The sequence below is a fragment of the Arctopsyche grandis genome, chromosome 12, assembly GCF_051622035.1.
Source record: "Arctopsyche grandis isolate Sample6627 chromosome 12, ASM5162203v2, whole genome shotgun sequence".
Taxonomy (NCBI): domain Eukaryota; kingdom Metazoa; phylum Arthropoda; class Insecta; order Trichoptera; family Hydropsychidae; genus Arctopsyche; species Arctopsyche grandis.
The window spans coordinates 17,753,480-17,773,688 of record NC_135366.1 but is presented as its reverse complement, the minus strand read 5'-3'; the positions used below and the strand labels follow the sequence as shown (position 1 = coordinate 17,773,688).

The window sequence follows — 20,209 nt, the reverse complement described above, 5'->3', positions numbered from 1 at the left end:
ATCGCGTTATTTTTAAATTATTCGTGGCCGAATACGAAGATGCGCAAGTGATGCGAGAGTAGGTATTATTTCCACGAAATGCGGTTTTACGATTCTACCTACAAAAAATGTCTAATTTTAATTGACGAAAAAATATACTCGATTTCACCAAAATCATACTTCCTTCCATTAGAATACGTTTTTTGAGAAATCCGTCGAAAAAAACTGTTTACCAGTTTTTCTCATACAACTGTGTTTTATCGGTTTCGTATTAGAAATATGTATCTACGCTCGAATTTGGATACACTACGTATTAGAATTAGCAACTATAGAAAACGTTGGAGGGAATAAGTGGGTATAATCTTTAACTGCTAATTTATATAATCTATACATATACAACGCTTAAGTATTTTTATACTAATTATCATTTTACGTAGTTCAACATTCAATAAAGAACCTTATCAAATACGATCAGCAAAAAGATATATTAAAGTAAAGCGAATATTGAACGTCTTAATAGCAGTGGCGTACGGTGGTGTTGATGTTGGGTGTATGAAAAAAAATAAAAAAGGGTTATTTTTTAAACCGAACTTTATTATTATTTACATTAATTATAATTATTACTATATACATTATTTTTTTATTATATACATTGATTTGATTCTTCGCTCTTTAGACATGAATTTTTCAATTACGCTTTCGTAAAATCAGTTTTTCATACACAGCACGCCCAACATCAACACCCACCCTACGCTACTGCTTAATAGTTATATCTTATACAGATAAAATTAAAAAGATTTCCTCATGATCACAAATAAAAATTCATCTATTGATACTTCGTATAAAGTCAAAATAGTGTGTTTAGTAAAAATACTAAATGTATGACAAGAGTAGTTGGGATATAGTGGATGGAATTGAGATTGAAGTGGCAATGGGCGGGTCACATACCTAGAAGTATCGACGAAAGGTGGACAAAATAAGTGTTAGAATTGTACCCGAGAGAATGTACATAAAGGGGTAAAAATAAGACCGCAAAGAAGGTGATGAAATTAGGAAATGTAAAATTAGGAAATTAGGAAAAGGGTAGATGAAATTAGGAAAATGTGTGGAGTGAGATGGGTGAGAAATGCGCAAAACAGAGACGAATAGAAGCGCGTCGGAGAGACCTTCATCCAGCAATGGATGGTGAATGGCTGCAAACGATGGTGACGAAATTACGTAAGAAAAAGAATGTGGAAAACCTTTTCTTGTATCCACAAATAATAAAAAAAAAAAATTTTGCCGCGAACGAGTTCTACGTGTAAAAATTAAGGGTGTTGTATGTACATCAACAATTCTTGAATCACCCATTTCTGAGAAAACTTTATTGTTTATTACTACTAGAAGGAAAATCGCAACGGATTCTGAAAGCAATATAATCAATCTGAAACTACCTCTCTTTTCCGCACCGATTATCCTTATACACACGACAAGAATCCGCTATACTCAATATTGCACAAAACGACAAACTTACAAAAACAAACAAAATTTAGCAAGGGTGAGGAGGTCCAAAAAAATTATCCACATGAAGGACAGAAGCTGACGACCAATCTAACCGATACACATATGTACATACATACCTAGACCACTCAGACCCACACCAGCGCATTCGATTGACGCGGGTAATATTGAATGAACGCCCCAGGTAGGTTGTGTGGGTATGCAGGGGGGAGGGTAGGGGGGCCACGGGGAGGGGGGGTTGCGCACCTGCGAGCTTGCGTACGCCTCAACTCATGAATGGAACCCGCCAGAGGGGGGGGGGGAGACTAGTGTAGCGACCAAGTCTTGGGTATCTCGGTATCTGCCAGTCGACAGTCGGCACTTGAGTCGTTCGGGTGTAGTGCTCCGCAGCTGCTGCACCACCATGTGGCGGCAACTGGCCCTCGTGCAGTTGGCTCTGACAGCAGCCGCAGCCCTCAGACTGCCCATGGAAGTGTTCCAGGGGGGCGGAGCGCCCGTCAGAGGGGCTCCGCTAGGGGTGCGCTCCAGACCAGATAGGATGTCCCCGCAGCGCAGGCCGCTGCACCGTCCCATCTCGCCCTACAGGACGCTGTACCAAACCGGGGTGAGTGCTTGACCGTTCCATTCCACACGTATGTAAGACCTCCGCTAATGGTCAATTTACATCGGCGAACGGAAACGATATTGAGTAAAAAAAAGTCATTGCGTACTAACGGATTCCTGCCATTAGATATAATGACCGTGTTCGCCGGTGTAAATGATCCATAATGACGCTTTCGTCAAATGGACATCGATCTTATATATGTACATATATCTACCTACAAAAATACAATCGAATTTGCAATGATACAATTGCTGAAGTACAGCATCTCAAATTGATCAAGTCCGATATAACTATATAGATATAATATAGAAACGAAACATTCAATGGCTTTAATATGTAGCACATATTTGATATGTTGCGCAAAGTGTGATGTAAAATAGTTGAGGCAGATAATTTTAGATGTATTTCTGTTTGTTTAATCTAAAACATCTTGTACCATACTTTTTCACCAGAATGCAGACAATTTCTTATTATATTATACATACATACATTTCATTCGCGATACATGCAAATTACTTAACGGACTCATAACAAATAGTTCAAAACGTGAAACATTCGTTAATTTTAAACACAAACTTACATCAGAAATTCTAAATAGATATTTTCAGCTACTTGTCTAGTACAAGCATATTTAAAATCATATTCGAAACCTATTAGATTATCCAACATACACAAGAAATTCATATAAAATCCTAAACAGTATATTGATCAAATTCGTCATCATCCCTCAAGTGTCGACAGACACGCTGAACATCTCACACTCAAGATGCATCCAGGAATGCATCAACCAACTGTCGCCGTCTTCACCTTTGGCTTCATCTAATAGATGCAATGAATCACCAACGCACATACATATATATCAATAAAAACTCTTAATCCACTCAAACCGACACCGGAGCGAGAGCGCACATACAGATAACGCTCTGAAATGCATACTACTATGTACTCTCTCACGCGTCCAATAATAACATGCAAAATAAATATAGCGTAATATTGATGCATTTATCGTTTGACACATGTGGGTCACGCGGCTGTTGAAGCCGACCAAGTCTTGTTTTAATTAATCTCTCAATGAAAACAATTGCTCGCTCGACGACGTCTAAAAATACACAGAGAATGATTTTTAGATATTTTCGCACAAGGAAATGTGTTGTACGCGCACTCACGAGAGCCGGTGTCAATAGAGAGAAAGAGAGAGAGACATACGGCCGGCTTAAAACCAGATGTAGAGCGGATGCATTATGATAATATGCAGATATATGCATAAGAAAACAAATACGATCGCGATCGAGATCTATTTAAAACAAGTCGAACATCCATCGACCGGTGATCGTCCAGTGTGAGGCGAAAGGGCGCGTGCCGTGCCGCGAATCGATAAGGCGCGTATGTAACGATTTCGTTAAACGATCACGTTATCGCTTCTTATTCCGTCAACGAAATTCACATTTTACTTCACGCCTGCATTGAAAAGGTCGTCGCGCCTGTTTACAGTGTAATAATAATAAATAATCTTCTTCGAAGAAAGTACCTCGGAGCGCGGACGACACTCGCATGGGTGACCGTTGTCATGAAAGTTTAAGTTGGCGGGTGAAATACAATATTATCTTATGCTGGTGTTCATTTGGGCGAAATAATGCCGTATTCAAATCTAAAATGCAATTGTGTCTGAAGAAAAAAATCTTCGATCGATGTGTATTGTAAGTGATGACGTATGGATGCGAAACTTGGGCATTGAACGCCAGAATGCTGCATAAGGTCCAGTGCACTCAAAGAAGTAAGTCTGGCATAACGAGGAGAAATATGCGGGTTAGAAGGATGACAAAGGTGATTGATGTAACGGCGAGAGTAAATAAATTTAAATGGCTATGAAAGAACGGACGAAAGAAGTGCTCGAATGGTATCCGAGAGGATGTAAAAGGGTGCAAGAAAGGTCACAAGAGAGATGGGTGGATGAAATCAGAAAAGTGGGTGGGATGAGATGGATGAGAGTTGCCCATATTAGAGACGTATGAAAGGGTGTTGGAGCGGTTTTATCTAGTGATGGCGAATGGCTGTGAATGGTTATGAAGACATATATTATGTATATATGTAGGTATGTAAGAACTTAAAATTTAATTTAATTCTAAAGTCAAAAACAGGTACAGAGCGGAATTAGATTGTATTTAGATTGGTTACAAGCAAATTACAGATTGTAATAATTGCGTTCGCCAGAGCGAGTCATATACATATGTATGTACGTATCGACAATATATACATCTTCTAAATTTTAATAAATAGAAACAGAACGCCTATTAAAAAATACCTATATAGTAGTATTGTAACTTTATGAATTATTTTTTGTATATATAACGTAAAAAAAGAAACCTTATTATATTTAGAAATACTAAACATTAGTACAATTTTAATTCCTAAATTTTATAAGTGTGTTTTTACATCGTACAAAAAATTAATTTGGTTTGGTTTCGTCAGACAAAATTAAGCCTACAACTAAAGTATATACGTACAATGGTTAAAAATATACACAAGATTAATAATAATGCTACCAAATCCTTCATAAAGCATAACTTACTTATACATACTTACATATACAAAACCTCGATTTACACAAAGCTTCTTTAAAAATAATCATGAATCCAAACCGAAAAACGTTAAATTATATAATTTAACTAAATATTTTTTTTTTACATTTCAAATTGCTCATTTAGTTGTACGTATATATTATGAGAATATCATTAATATCATGAAGAGATCTAAGTACATAAGTTATTAAAGAAGGTATGTATTTACTTATAGATAAACTCAATAACGATTTCGCGTTAATAATCAAACAAGCTTATCCTCTATCAAGCTACCAAAGATGTAGCCTTTAAATCGTGCACCATTTATTCAATCACAATTAATCAATTATTATTTAATACAGCATATAATTTATAGACCCAAACGGTATCTATATATATATATATATATATATATATATATATATATATATATATATATATATATATATATATATTTATTTATTTATTTATTTAAGTTTGGACCGTTGTAGCATTACAGGAATTCCTAATGCGCCACAATGGTCAAAAATATAACAGAAAAGACAAGAAACAAAATAATAAATTAGACATAACAAAAACAAAACATATATATACACAAACAACTAAAAATAATAATAATTATTATTATATATCGTTTATCGTCTTGAATTCATCCTATGTTTACAAGGTTTTTGTATTTCGTAATATTCTTTCTCGATTATGATTTTCAAGTTATGAATTCCATAAGTCCTCACCAGATAGAGTTTCAAAATTTGTCATCCGGACTGACCGAAACCAATCACGACAATATATATATATATACATATATATATATATATATATATATATATATATATATATATATATATATATATATATATTTATATATTTATATATTTATATATATATATATATATATATATATATATATATATATATATATATATATATATATATATATATATATATATATATATATATATATATATATATATATATATATATATATATATATATATATATATATATATATATATATATATATATATATATATATTTATATATTTATTGAAATTCGCCGAATTAAATAGAGCATTACAATTTGCATCGTTAGCAAAATTACTATCAATGCTGCATCAAACAAATTCAAGATCACACCGTAGAAAAATTTAATAAAAATCCAACGCATGACATGAATAAAATTTGTATGACTATGAATCTGATTCCAATTGGAAAAGAAGAAAATTTTTTGCGCATTTTCATCTGAAATTCCAACTCGATTCGGCGGATTGTCTACAAATACACAGTTCACACATATTACGACGTTCCGAGAATAAAAAGAGTGACATTACACTAATACGCAATGAATCACCGGCGAGCATCGGGTCGGATTAATTAAATAATTAACCACTCACATTTTAGAGGCTAAACACGCCTTACTCCGAGAACAGATCTAATGCTAAGAAGAAGAAGATGAGGAGGAAGAATCGACGTAATTCTTTTTTGCACGTGTCATGGTATAATTTGGGTACCACTCGTACACGGTCGCGAGCTCGAACCTTCCTCGCACCCATCGTTTTTACACTCCTTTCAACACTTCTTTTTTTTTTTGTTGTTTCTCTTATCATTTTTCTTCCCGCGTTGGCATTAAGGATCTTTTGTTGAAGTCGTGAACACCTGCGCGCGCGCAACGCCATTTCGTGCGCGACGTGCTTCTTTTTCATCTCGTCTTTTTTTCGGATCGTTGCTTATTATTATTTTTTAATTCATTTAGTCCTGATTGGATCAACGACGCGGGTCAGAATCCGCTCGAGCCTCTCGAATAACGTATGAGTAACGAACGACCGCTCGTGGGAATATTGTCTCGGACTGCTGTCCGTTTTGAGAATTTCCCCAGTTTCCTGCGAGGGTTCCAGGAAAAACCAAGTAGCACGTGGCTGTCACTTGCTTGTTTTTCGAGACAATCGCGTGGGACACTGATCGGATCGCTATGTACCGATTTTGGCCAGTTACGATCCCATGTAATCGTATTTTTAAATTCAAAACACGGTCACAATATATATATATATATATATATATATATATATATATATATATATATATATATATATATATATATATATATATATATATATATATATATACATATATATACGGACTTTGTTGACCCGCGAAACGCTTTCGTGAATGAACAAACACTATGCGAATTGAATAAAACGTTGGCAACCTTTGCAAGGTTCTTTTTATTTATACGATTCCATAACATCAAACAAAATAATAAAAAAAAATACTACGCAACTGAAATATTCTCAGAATCGATAAAAATATTAGAAATTTTTCATTGAAGCATTCTGTTTCTATATTACATATAATAAATAAGAAAACTTTTTTTTATAACAGAATAAAAATGAATATTTCCTGTGTCAAGACTGCGACATAAATTAGAATTAATGTCTATCAAAGGTGTGGGTCAGAAGTAATCCTCTTTCTGTTAAGTCTACCAGTGTTACGCAGCTACATATAATATTTAATAGTCTGAGAAGGAAATCCCAAATCACAGGTCGACAAAAATCGAACAAAAGAAGAAATATTTTTATGGAACAAAATTCTTTCACCACCAGTCTCGAGAGACACTCCTATGACTAGTCACCGGAGCCTGAGGGGGCCGTGTATTGTTCAAAGGTTGTAAATGCATTGTTAAAGGTTTGCCGAACTATGGATAGCACTGTGACTATCCTACCTCTACTTATGACAATCTCAAATTTAACAGATGCCTATCTCAAATTTAACAGATGCTTGGCTTCTTTCTGCGAATTATTTATGAATCGCTGAAAAATGAATCAATTGTGAACAAAATATTATTAATCACATCATCTAGAGCCAATCACCTTCCATTTCTATGTAGATGAAGGCCTTTTGAGCAACTCTCATCCATCACACCTAACACATTTTCATAATTTCGTCTACCCATCTTCCTTGCGGCATTTCTTTCTTTCACTATTTTACATTCTCTCGAGTACCATTGTAGCACTTTTTATTGTCCGTCTTTCATCCATTCTTCTAGTTACGTGACCCACCCACTGCCATTTCAATCTCTCTACTCTCTCCACTATATCCAATAACTTTGTCATACTTCTGAACCCCGTATTCAGTTTCCTATATCTCCTCGTTATGTCGAGCATAGAGCGTTCCACACTTGAGTGCATTGGACTTTGTGTATCACTGGAAAACACATTGATCGAATATTTTTCTCTTCAGGTATTAATCACATATTTGTTCGCAATTCGCTTCCGACATTCCTTCTTTGTGCAGAAATTGAATTGGGTGGTTGTAATTTATTCGACCCACTTAGACTATTTGTATGCTATGTAAACGTATGCGAAAATGAATAGTCCAATCAAAATGGCAGGACAATTTGTCTCGGATTCATTCAAAATATAAATTTATATGAATTGAAATCGCGCATTCCAAATATACACACAATTTTCTCTACAGTTACATAAGTACCTAACTGTCAATAGACTTCCACTGAAACTATCAACTTATTCATTCAAATAATGTAATAATACACTGAAATTCACAACATTTCGAACAATATATCCTCGAAGCATATGTTTATATAGTAACTAATTTAATTTGATAATAAAGACAAATGGCAACCGATTCTTACGAATCATACTCATAACAATCGCATAGCAAAAATTTCCCACAACTTGACGATTATCCGTCGATTTACTTGAATAAGGTTTTATAGTATATATGTATAATATATACCTACCCGCGATTACATTGTTGGTTTAAAAAATGAAACGGTTAGTTGAAATGTCGTTTAGCAAGAAGACATCCGCTGAACTTGCGTCACTATCGGTGGTGAGACTCCGCAGACACGTCGTGATTCTAACAAATAATATTATTACTACTATACTACTTATACTATACCTATCTATGTATAATACTATTTTATCCGTCCGAATGAAGTAGACTGCCATTGAATGAACGGACATGAGCGAAATTGGATATTGAATTTGTTTACGACATCCACTCGAGCGAATTCGAATTTGATTCAAGTTAGATATGTACATTATATTAACCTCGATAATCTGTTTATCTATACATCTATGTATAACATATAAAATTGAATGTCAGTAATTACGGTTGCATGGAGTTCGTGACACATGTCCACATCCATTTACGCTGTTTCTGATCAAGATTTGCACAATCGATCCATGATATCCAGTGGCTGTTAGTTATTATGCAGTAATTGAAATCGATGCAACTCATACACTTTCAGTTTTAGAAAAGTCGACTTTTATTTCGATGACTCCATGTCGATTTGTTTATTAATGTAAACTTGTGACATTCTTTCGTTTTTTTTTTTTATTGTTTTAAAAGTGAATGCGTAATTTTGTTGTTTGTTTGGTTGAAATTTTAAGAAACTACGCAGCATTGATGACTTTTCCAACGTATTCTAAAATCAATAGAATCAACGATTATAAATTATCATAGTTTGCGAACATCATCTTACAATTCAATGATACAATTACAGCATGAATTTGAAACAAATGATAAGAACGCTAGACTATTTTTGGATTTAAGCTCAGCATATATTTATTCACACTTTAATAAAATTAATTAATTGATTATTAGAATATAAAAAGTGCGATTTTATAAGTTATTTTATATTTGTAAAATTTATTAAGGATGTATTATGTATATTATAATTATATATAAATGTATATAAAAATTTTCATTTCATTACTTCCTTTCATTGAGAACTCTTTATAATGTATCGTAATCATCATTTACAGCCATTCGATATCCACTTATAGATGAAGGTCTCCAAAACGCATTCATTCGTTTTGAGCAAATCTCATTCACCTCATCCACACACTTTTTCAGATTTCATCCATTCATCTTTACTACAGCCTTCCTTGCATCCTTTTAAATTCTCTCGGGTACCATTTGTGCACTTCTTGAATTCATCTATTGTCCTTTCTTTTGGCTACGTGACCCATCTATTTCTATCTATGTACATATACATATGTATACTCTCTCCATTTTATAACTATATGTATTTATCATACTTCTCACACGTATTCCGTTTTCTATCTGTTCTCGTTAAGATCCAAGTTTTGCATCCATAGACACACTGATCAAAGATGTTTTTCTTCGGGCAAATTGCCAATTTTAGATTTTAAAACTGCATTCAAATGCACTTCATCATAATTTGCAACATCTCTTTTTACATATATATATAGTAACATCTAATTTACATATATGTATATTAATATCTAACAGTAATTTAATATATTTTATATTCCAATACGTTTTTAATAGTTATTGTTCGCATCATTTTCTACCGTGGAATAAGAAAAACTTCGAGGCATTGAATTTCATTACAACATTTTGCTCATACTAGGCTCTTCATTTATGTCTATCAAGAAGGATCTCAATATTTTTCGATTCGAGCCAAGTTTTTCCAACATTTCGTATGTTTATCCGCGTCGTCGTCCAGATCTGTTATTTATATTACATTATAAATCTAGAATACGGTATATACAAGAAGCTACTTGGTCTGATGGAGCCGGAGTCGCCACAAAAACTGTAGCGGTCACCCGCTGGTTGACTTCCTGCGACAACCCATTCCAAGTCTCGACTTCACTGTTATCCACGCACTTTCTGTCGTGCCAATACGCATGCATAACTATACATTCATACAAGCATACAGTGCCGTGCAATCTACAATTCACTGTCGATTTTTAAGTCGTCGACTACACATCCTGCTTACGAAATGCGATCAAAAAATTATATAATTAATGCACGACAAAACCACAAGCGAATGTGATCTCAACAACCCTCGTCAATCAGGCGACTTTCAATTCAAATATAAACCGATGAAAGAAAATAATGAATGTATAACATATACTGCTATAAAGGATTTTTAACTTTTATATAAATAACAACTTATGTATCTATTTCAAATGCCAGTGATCGGGTCAAGTAGTTAGAAGATTTGATGAAAATAGTGTTCGAATGATACCTGAGAGAATGTAAAAAGGGCCACAAAGAAGATGGGTAGATGAAGTTGAAAAAAATATGGATGAAGGTTCCTCAAAACAGAGACGAATGGAACCGGGTTGGAGAGACTTTCATCCAGTAGTGGGTGGTTGCAGATGATATTTTTGGTATCACCATAACTCTAACTGCAAATTGGCAAAATTTAAGTTAATTTTATAGATCCAGCGTGTATAGATCCAACACAAAAAAGCGTTATTGGAGAATAACCATCGTTGACATTTGAGTTTTTACGTCATACCTACACGCGCCACTTGCTTCATTTTTTAATCACACCTAGTACGTAATGTATTCGATACAAGTGCATTCGAATTCAGATGCCTATCTATATACACATACATATATTTGTATGTATATTTCCGGAAACGAATTGTCCCACACGGGGACGCAGAAGAACGACGAAAAAGAGACCGGCCCATAGAACTGGTTTTTGGAGGCGATCGAGTGACGAAAAAAAATAGAAAAATAACAAACGCAAAATAAAGAATGATATACGTATATACGTAGATATGATAATAAAATGCGAGTCACAAAAGAGTCGTAAATAAATTTGGGACAGGTAGGCCAGTGGCGTTGTAGAGCGCGCGCCGCCACTGGCTGACGGCCGCTACACATTTACTACGTCCATTCATGCGGCCGTTTCATTCATAAAAGCGGACACTCGACCGCTTCTCAAACGTTGCACAACGGTTGCTTTTTTTTCTCTTCGTCTTCTTTTTATATCGATATCCAACGGATAGATAATTTCTCGTTATTTAAACGCCTCCGTATGGGCTGATAGCGACTCAGCCTTTTCTATTATATTATTTAACATGTAGGCATTAGAAACGAGATATTGCTTCATTAAAATGGACCGTAGCTTTTGGTTATCTTTATGAATACGTTTGCATAATGTAAAATTAAGAAACTGTGAGCTAATAGAATTATCATATCATCAACGGTATATTGTATCTAAATATATAGACATACATATATAGAATACCCGAATGAACAACATTCAATACATCTACTCCGATGATTATATGTTATAGTCGAAATGTATTTTCAGTAGTAATATATTCCAACTGACGTTTTAGGTAAATCATTTTCGAATAAAATTCAACTAAATTATAACTTTACAAGTACAAATACATTTTTAACAATGTGCGCCAGCAATATAACAGTTAATTTTTGACAGTTCTGATGTTTTTACGAATGCTTTAGAATTCAATAATGCAATAAAATAATAAAAGTTGTAATATATTTTAACCAGTTGGAATGTAATTCGCCATATGAATCAACTTCGGTGGGTTAGACGGAATAATTACAACTGAAAATACACTTCAACTATAACGGTAATTGGTACCAGTTCAGATGGAATATATTCCAACTAGTCAAATTATATTACAACTGATACTATCACATACATGTATATAAAGCATAAGGAAGTGCAACTGTAGCAAATACATACATATGTAGATAATATATAGCAGCATTGAGTCATATATAACTAATATAAGGTTGACTATTCACATTATTGATATTGTGTTTCAAAATCATATTATATTCTAGCTATAAATTAATGATTTTAGAAAAAAAATCATTCAAATGAGCTATGGCAAAATAAAGCTTATAAGTTGCCATACCGCACCTTAATTGCTTTATCATTGTTGACGTTAACCTTTCAAAAAATGTTTGAGAACGTACGAACAAAGCAAACATTTGAAGGTCGGCCCGATTAGAATATTTATGAACTTATGTTTGTTATGTCGTGTTATAAAACGAAAAAAAATGTACATAATATTATAATTAAAACATTTGGAAATCTACCTACATACATAATAAATTGATAAAATATGCAACCATATTTGTACTTGAATTATGATATATGTAATATTTAGTAAAAGTCAACTAGCAAACGATTCAACTTTTTACTAATAAAAATAATTAACAAATATTTGGTGACGCTGATTTTACGAATGTTTGCGTCTTCACAAACGGCCAAAGTAAATAAATAAAAATTCCTCGAACATACATACACACATATGTATACAACATAAATATTTCTCGAGAATAGCCAACGAGAAGGCTGCCAGAACCGGAAGTGATCTTATTGTATCCTGTTTTTATGTATTTACAACATCGTCGGCGTGGAGACCAGCTCGATTTCCGGTCACCTTTTTTTCTTACCTACCGAAGATCATGTTCTTTTGTGAATTATATCGTTATACATTATTTTTAATTGCAATTCCAGGGTACGTCGCTCTTCGCACACATACACACACACACGCATAATAAATCACGTGTGAATTAACACAAAAAAAATAATAAAAACGAGAGGGATTATGCCGAGAAGGAAACGAACATAATCACCGGAAGTCCAGGAATCGTCGTGCGCCCATTATTTACATAAGAAGCTCGATTTTCTATGCGAACAAATCGTAGAATACACGCGTATATAATATATTGTGAATACCTGCTCGAAAAAGGTTCATAATATGCGCATATTTAAGAAATAAAGGATCGGCCCGGATGTCCGTTCGTGATTTTGTTCTTTTTTTTTCTCGTGTCGTTTCAGTTAAGGCTCGGGCGAGACCTTCGTACAAAGCCTCACACACCTGTGCTCTATTTTTTCGTTTCGTTTCTTGTGGACTAGGGCTGGCACAACAAGATCATATACATAAATATATACATACATATACATACGTACATAATTTAACTATTAAAGAAAAACTAGTGTGAAAAGTGAAACCTGCAAGCTTTGCAGTTTGACTTTTTCTTATCAATATGCTGTGTAATATTCGAGTATGGTATATTCGTATACAAACTTCACAAAATTCCAAGATTTTATACCGTAGGAAGTAATAGAAGTATAAGAATTATCCTACAATATATATCGATCGATCACATTAAAAACGATGTCAATACACAGATAAAATGTCTCCGAAAACATTCCAAGGGAAAAGATTCAAAACTATCTAAAAAAACTCGCGTACGATTTTGGATCTTTATGGTATGAACACACTCAAAAGTTTGGCACGGAACGTGCTCGTGGTCATGATAGACGTATCTTCGTGTCATTGTTAATTCTTATTTAATTTAATTCTTCGTGTCATTGTTATTCTTATTTCCACCACATATTTTTCACACATCCATATACCTCTCAGAATTTAACAAAAATACATAATTAATATCTATAGAATTTGCTATTAATATATTTTTGAATTTGAGATAAAATTATGTATCTATTTAAATGAAAAGTTTCAATATCAAAGTCAACGAAACCCAAAAGAAGATTGCCTTGTCGAAAAGTGAATCGTTGGAAAAAAAGCGAAACGTCCTTCTGAAGCATGTGTAAAGCAAAAAACGGTATATATGTAACGTAATAGAGCTTCATTTTTTTTATAACGAAAGTTAGGAAGTTTCCGGCGAAAGTGCCCTCTGTTCCGTTAGCGGTCTCTGTTCCCAGTTCGTTCCCACGATCCAGCCAACACCTTGCATCCTCTCCCGTTTTTTGTACCTTATCTTCCCTTTTAGGTGGGTGCACAAACACACGAGCAGTTTTTATATTGGTGTTTGCGACTCAAAGGGAAAAAATATGGCGTGGCCATCACACGACATTCTCCAACTGCAAGTGTTACACTAACACATCTACCTATACAATAATTCAATGATTAATACGCAGCGTATAAAAAATTGTAGATATTATAGATATGAATGAACCCCCTTCTCGTACGAAAAACGGAAGAATATGCTTGAGCAAAGCCTTTTATTATGTAAAACGGTGAATGGTGTATGAAATATGGGCTGCAGTACTTACGAGTTCTCAAAGAGAAGAATGGAGGATGTCTTGTCTAAGAGATAAAAAGATCGAGTGGATGGAAAAGGGGGACGAGTCTCAATGAGTCTGAAGGAAAAGGAAGTGAGTACTTTTGCATAATCACAAATGACGAAAATGAAAAAATGTATAGGTATATCTACATACATACAAACACGTATATTATACGCTATATACAAAAAGGGGACAAAATTTACTACGAATGTATATGCATATATATATGTAATTGAAATTGCAAACTATTTTACTCGACGATTGAACTGTGAAGGAGCATATTTGCATCTCACTGAATGCAAGAGAGTATATGTATGTACATATGTACATATGTTCACATACGATAAGAAACCTTTTTTTATTACAGAGATATCAGAAACTCGTTTCATTTCAATCAATAAAAATATTTCAAGACGATCAAAGTTGAACATTTTAATTGAATCAATAATTTTTATCTTACTTCGTCAATCATAATATGCATTTATTTTACATTAACGTCCGTTAATATGTCAACATCAAAATGATAATTGCACAAAATAAACACATTTCCTTATACATATTGATATGTATAATATATACGGGTGCAAATATGAAAGTTTAAGAAGAATTTTGTTCTTATTTTTTAAATTCAATTGAGCCTGTCGACGATACGGAGATTCAGGATGGTACGATAACGAAATGAAGAGACTTCCGGTCAACTGACCAGACCAAACAAGTCCAATGCGACGAGGAGACATCACCACCTACCGTTATCCATGGGGTGTACCACTAACGGAAGAAAAGAACTTCCGAGAGATAAAACACACACGCCACACGACACCAAAAACAAGCAACCTAATTACAACGAACATCCATAGAATCGAATCAATTCATCAACGTTAAAAAAAAACCAATACAATTCGATTGTAGTCCACGACTTACCGAGGATACTACATATACATATGTACCTATGTACATTAGGAGCACATTATATAAGTAAACCGACAAAAAATTGACATTTATTGTGTTGGACGACTTTTGTATCACTTGTGCTGTCACACGCGGACACATTCCATTATAAGACGATCAATGGCAGGTAGAGGAGGAGCGTGTCTCGCTAATCCATCCAAGACTATCATTGTATGATTTAAACGGTGGACAACACCCACCCACGTCCGTCCGTGTGTATACATATAGCATATATTTCTCGTCCGAACACAAACACCCTTAAGAATTAGATTTATAATAATAAAAAGCTTGTAAAGATGCTAGGCTTCCGATCAGAGCCAGAACTAGAGCGCAAACTGTACATTTTTGCGTATATAGAAAAAGCAAATTGAAAACCTTCACATTTTATTTTGAAAAAATGACGTAATATGACCGTATTCGACTCGGGACATAAACAAACCATACAAGTCATCAATGTGAAAAATGATGTAAATATTATGCTCTGGATTCATAAAAAAAGCAAACAGTTTGTTCGCAATGAATAAACTTTTAATACTATCCACTTTGGAAGGATTCGAAGCCCTTGTAATGGTTTTTAAACACCGGGAAATCCGTGACGTGTTGTTAATAGCCTCCATTATCTTGAGATGCAAAAGCTATTGAATCATTAAATGATATTGATTTTAAGGTTTTGTGCGGTATTTATAGGGTTAGTTAACGAAACATTTACCAGAAGTGGTAATCTCCAAAAACTTAGTAAATGAAATAAGTGTGTGTAGCTTAAAATCGATCGAAATTTACCAAATAATTGGAACAAAGATCAAACCATTTTAATAATTCGATTGATGCAACACTCTGGTAAAAACCATAGTGTTTATGAGCAAAACGTGACAAGGGGAGGATGAATCGTCTCGCAAAGTACAAATTGTGGCTTCGACAAGATAAACACACGTACCTTTGAAAACTTGTTTAAACATACACTCCACAGCCACAACCATTTGAGCATGACCAAAAGAAAGATCAAACAAAATCACGGACGTGAAAAACAAAAGGTGGGCATATCGGACCAAAACTATGGTGTATATTATGAAAAGTTGTACAAGCGTTGAAAATTTGACAGACACCCATCAGAATCGATTGCATCGAGTCTAATTGGAGACGATCGCTCCGACGACAGCTGTCGGCACATTATCGATTCGAAAAATGCACAAGTGGCAGAGTTTTGGGTCAGATGGAGACACACGGGTGCGTACATGTGATCCGAATGAGAATCGAATAGGAAACTGGCGGGTAACCACGCCACATGGTCATTACCCGCGGTCACCAGCCGAACCAGCCTCCCTCAATCAAGCGTTACAATCTGGTGTTCTTCAGCTCACCACAATCCGTGCAATCAGTGATATTAAACACGCTTTTTCCTAGCTAGATAAGCACCCGGCTATCATTAAGATTATACATCATCAGCTGTGGAATTTAGACTCGTTTCGTACTTGAGGAAAATGAAAAAATGGTGCCTTGAAAAATTGTATGATATCTCAAGATTGGGTACTTACTGAGGAAAAAATGACCAAACAAACAAACGATGATTCATTGCAGCGATCGGTTCGGTTACGATGGAATAAAACGTTATTGTTTTATGAATATGTTTGGATATTAATAATGATTAAGCGATTCGATAATATAATAATACTTTGCATTAGGACTCCATTTGATACCGCAACGTGTATTATGTTCCGCGGTTTTGAGGTTGACTACTATTTTTTTTTCGTACCATAAACAGGATTATGATGAATTTAATTTTGCTTCGTATCAAAATGAGAATACGGCCAAAATATATGCAAAATTGAATAACTAAAATATTTAAAAGACTTTCCAATAAAATATTGAAAACAAATTACATAGTAAAATAATAAAATTTTGATCGACTTTTTAGTGTTTTGGCCTTTAAATTCTTTGGTAGCAAGAGTGTAATGCACTGACAATATATACAAGAATATGATCATTCGCGATTCTAAAATATGCATTAACAATCTTAGTAATACTCATAAGCTAATCAAACTTTATATATGCATATATTTGAAACATTCTCACTTTTAAGAGCGATAATTTAACATATTTATCGATCGTACAGATCACTACCTATATTACTTCGATTGTGTAATTTTTTTATAAAAAAATTATTTCATTTCATCAAAAATTCTCTGGCAATGTAGTGGCATTTGATAATAAATTTGTACTTAAATGCTTGTATTTTCTGTTATATTTTTGACCATTGTGGCGCATTAGGAATTCCTGTAATGCTACAACGGTCCAAACTTTAAATAAATAAATTATTATTTCTATTTTTACAATATTGGAATTGAAAGATTATGTGTATTACAAATGCACTGAACACAATTTACAAATGCACTGAACACAATTTACAAATTAAGTTTTTATTAGAACTGTGATATTAAAAAATCAAAACTTATCACTAAAAAAACTTCAACGATAGGTTATATATGAAACCCATGCAGTACTAACATAATTTGTTATCAAAAATGTTATTCATTTTGAATATTTTATATTATATACATGAATGATATTAACAATATAATTTTTCATCATTTTCAGAACTCGGAGGAAGATTTACCAATATGCAGCCCCCACGCAGTATGTAACAAAATAGACTTATACGACGAAAATCAACCATGGATTGAAAGACAATGCCGTTGTCCAGGACATCACGTCTGCAAAGGGTAATTATTACCAAAATACGATAAATACTACAAATATAAACGATATTACATAAAATTAATCGATATTGTAATCAACAGCTTGGCAACGGAAGACGGCCACACATTAGTGGATAGGACGAGACAGTACAAATTGTGCGAGCCTGTGAAGAAGCTGCCCAAATGCAGATACTTCAGGGACGCCACGTGGACTCTGATATCGAGTCCTGACGTAAATGCCACCGAGCAGATCGTCCATTGCCACTGTCCAAGAAACTCCATCACGTATCTCCAAGACAAACATTCGTACGAGACATCTACCGGCCGTATTGGCTACCAGTACACGTTTGCTTGTTCGCCGCAGAGTGTGAGTATCCATTTGGTTTCGATAGTTGCTAAAGAACATTAGATTCACAATTACGTAATAGAGGTCTCTCTACAACAAAACCGATAATAAGAAAATCTAAACGTTTTAAAAACTTATGTAAAACCTGATTAAATCAACAAATATTTAAAACTTAAAATTTTGTACTTATAAATATAATAGTTTTGACTTATGTCTAGATTTTCAAATTTGTTTCTAATGAAAGGTTTCACACAAGAAATTTCAGCTCTGAAAGGCTTCACTATGACTATGCCTATTATTATTATATTATATGCTCAAATTTTTCAACATCGAATTCGAACTACAATTAAGTCAATATGCAAAATAATTAAAAAATTATGTTGATCTATGGAGATTCATATGTACATATGCATATCAATCTAAGAAGAATTAATATACATATTCATAACTTTTCTTTCGGATTATAAAATAATGGAATCAGTGGAGTTCGACTTGTAATAACTGTGTAATCGAAAATAGATTTAAAAGTATGTTTACTCCTTACGCAAGTAGAATAGCAGTTAAATCTTACGTGTCACGTCTGAATGCTGTATAATATGCCTATAAAATGGAACATCGTACATATAATTGAGACTACTCTAATAATGATGACCCAGACACTAAACATACAAAAAACACAAAATTACGGCCACCGTTGCGTTGTCAACAAAAAGCATAATTTGAAGTACAAAAATAGTACAGCACACTTCGTAGCATAAAGCACGCATTTTAAAAAACATTTTTTTTTTACAAAAAACTGACAGTGAATTTTTATTTCTGTTTCTAGAGGTTAAGATGCGGTAGAAAAGAGCCGTGCAGGCTGTTCACAGTTCGCAAGAGACAAGAAGCTTTGGAAGAGGTCAACGCAAGCACTCTATGCCAATGCCCTCGGTCGCACGTATGTCCTTCAAGACACACGTCCATTGGAGTCCTACCGGGCAGGACTTACGCCGAAGAGTCCATAAGAACATATTCTGGATATTGTATGGACTCGCCGCAGCCTCCAGAACCGCACCTCGACAGAATCAAATAAAGTTCAATGCAAAATATGCTGCAAAAGGTGCCAAGTGACTCCCCGCTATCGTTCGTTCGCGGCGAAGACAAGACGTTCGTTCAAATCTGTGACCCTCTTCACAATTTCAACACTTTACACGTCTCTAGGTGTATAATATATGTACCTACGAACTGCCTACTTTTAAGTGTATTAAACTATTCTCTTCATTGTCGCATTGATACAGCACATCTACATATAATACTTTGTACATTTTATAAATACCAACTTATACATATGATCGTTCTTGACTCGGTCGGAAATATTTTTAAAATCAAGAGACTGATACGTACAAAATACTGATTCGACACAAACGGAACGTGTTGATTTCATTGCATGAATAAAATGCAAGTCACAATGTCTTAGCGTGTAAGATTTGTTTGAAAATTCAATTGTAAATTAAGCACTGATAAAAATATACAAAAACGCACATTCAAAACAACGAAGACGGTGCCATTCTAAACAAATTAACCAATCATCAATAAGTGAATGTTATAAATAATACATTGACTTGTACGAGAGCTTAATTTATATCGAAGAAAGCGATTAGTTTTCTAAAAGAAATATTATTAATATTATTATTATTATTATTATATTACAATATAATACTCCATATGCTAACACAC

At 34.0% G+C, this 20,209-nt stretch overlaps 2 protein-coding genes and 1 long non-coding RNA gene across 3 annotated transcripts in view; 2 read left to right on the top strand and 1 right to left on the bottom strand.

The window, feature by feature from the left end:
* The window catches only part of LOC143920098 (elongation factor-like GTPase 1), a 111,770-nt gene that overhangs the window by 24,178 nt on the left and 67,383 nt on the right, over positions 1 to 20,209 (bottom strand). The gene's annotated exons all lie outside the window — the stretch shown is intronic.
* The window catches only part of LOC143920101 (uncharacterized), a 71,947-nt gene that overhangs the window by 8,360 nt on the left and 43,378 nt on the right, over positions 1 to 20,209 (top strand). The window lies entirely within an intron of this gene.
* Positions 1,842 to 20,031, top strand: aos (protein argos). The gene is made up of 4 exons (XM_077442811.1): positions 1,842 to 2,083; positions 18,047 to 18,171; positions 18,250 to 18,514; positions 19,320 to 20,031. Exons 1-4 carry the CDS (start codon positions 1,883 to 1,885, stop codon positions 19,563 to 19,565), a joined length of 837 nt encoding a protein of 278 aa, XP_077298937.1. The 5' UTR covers positions 1,842 to 1,882; the 3' UTR covers positions 19,566 to 20,031.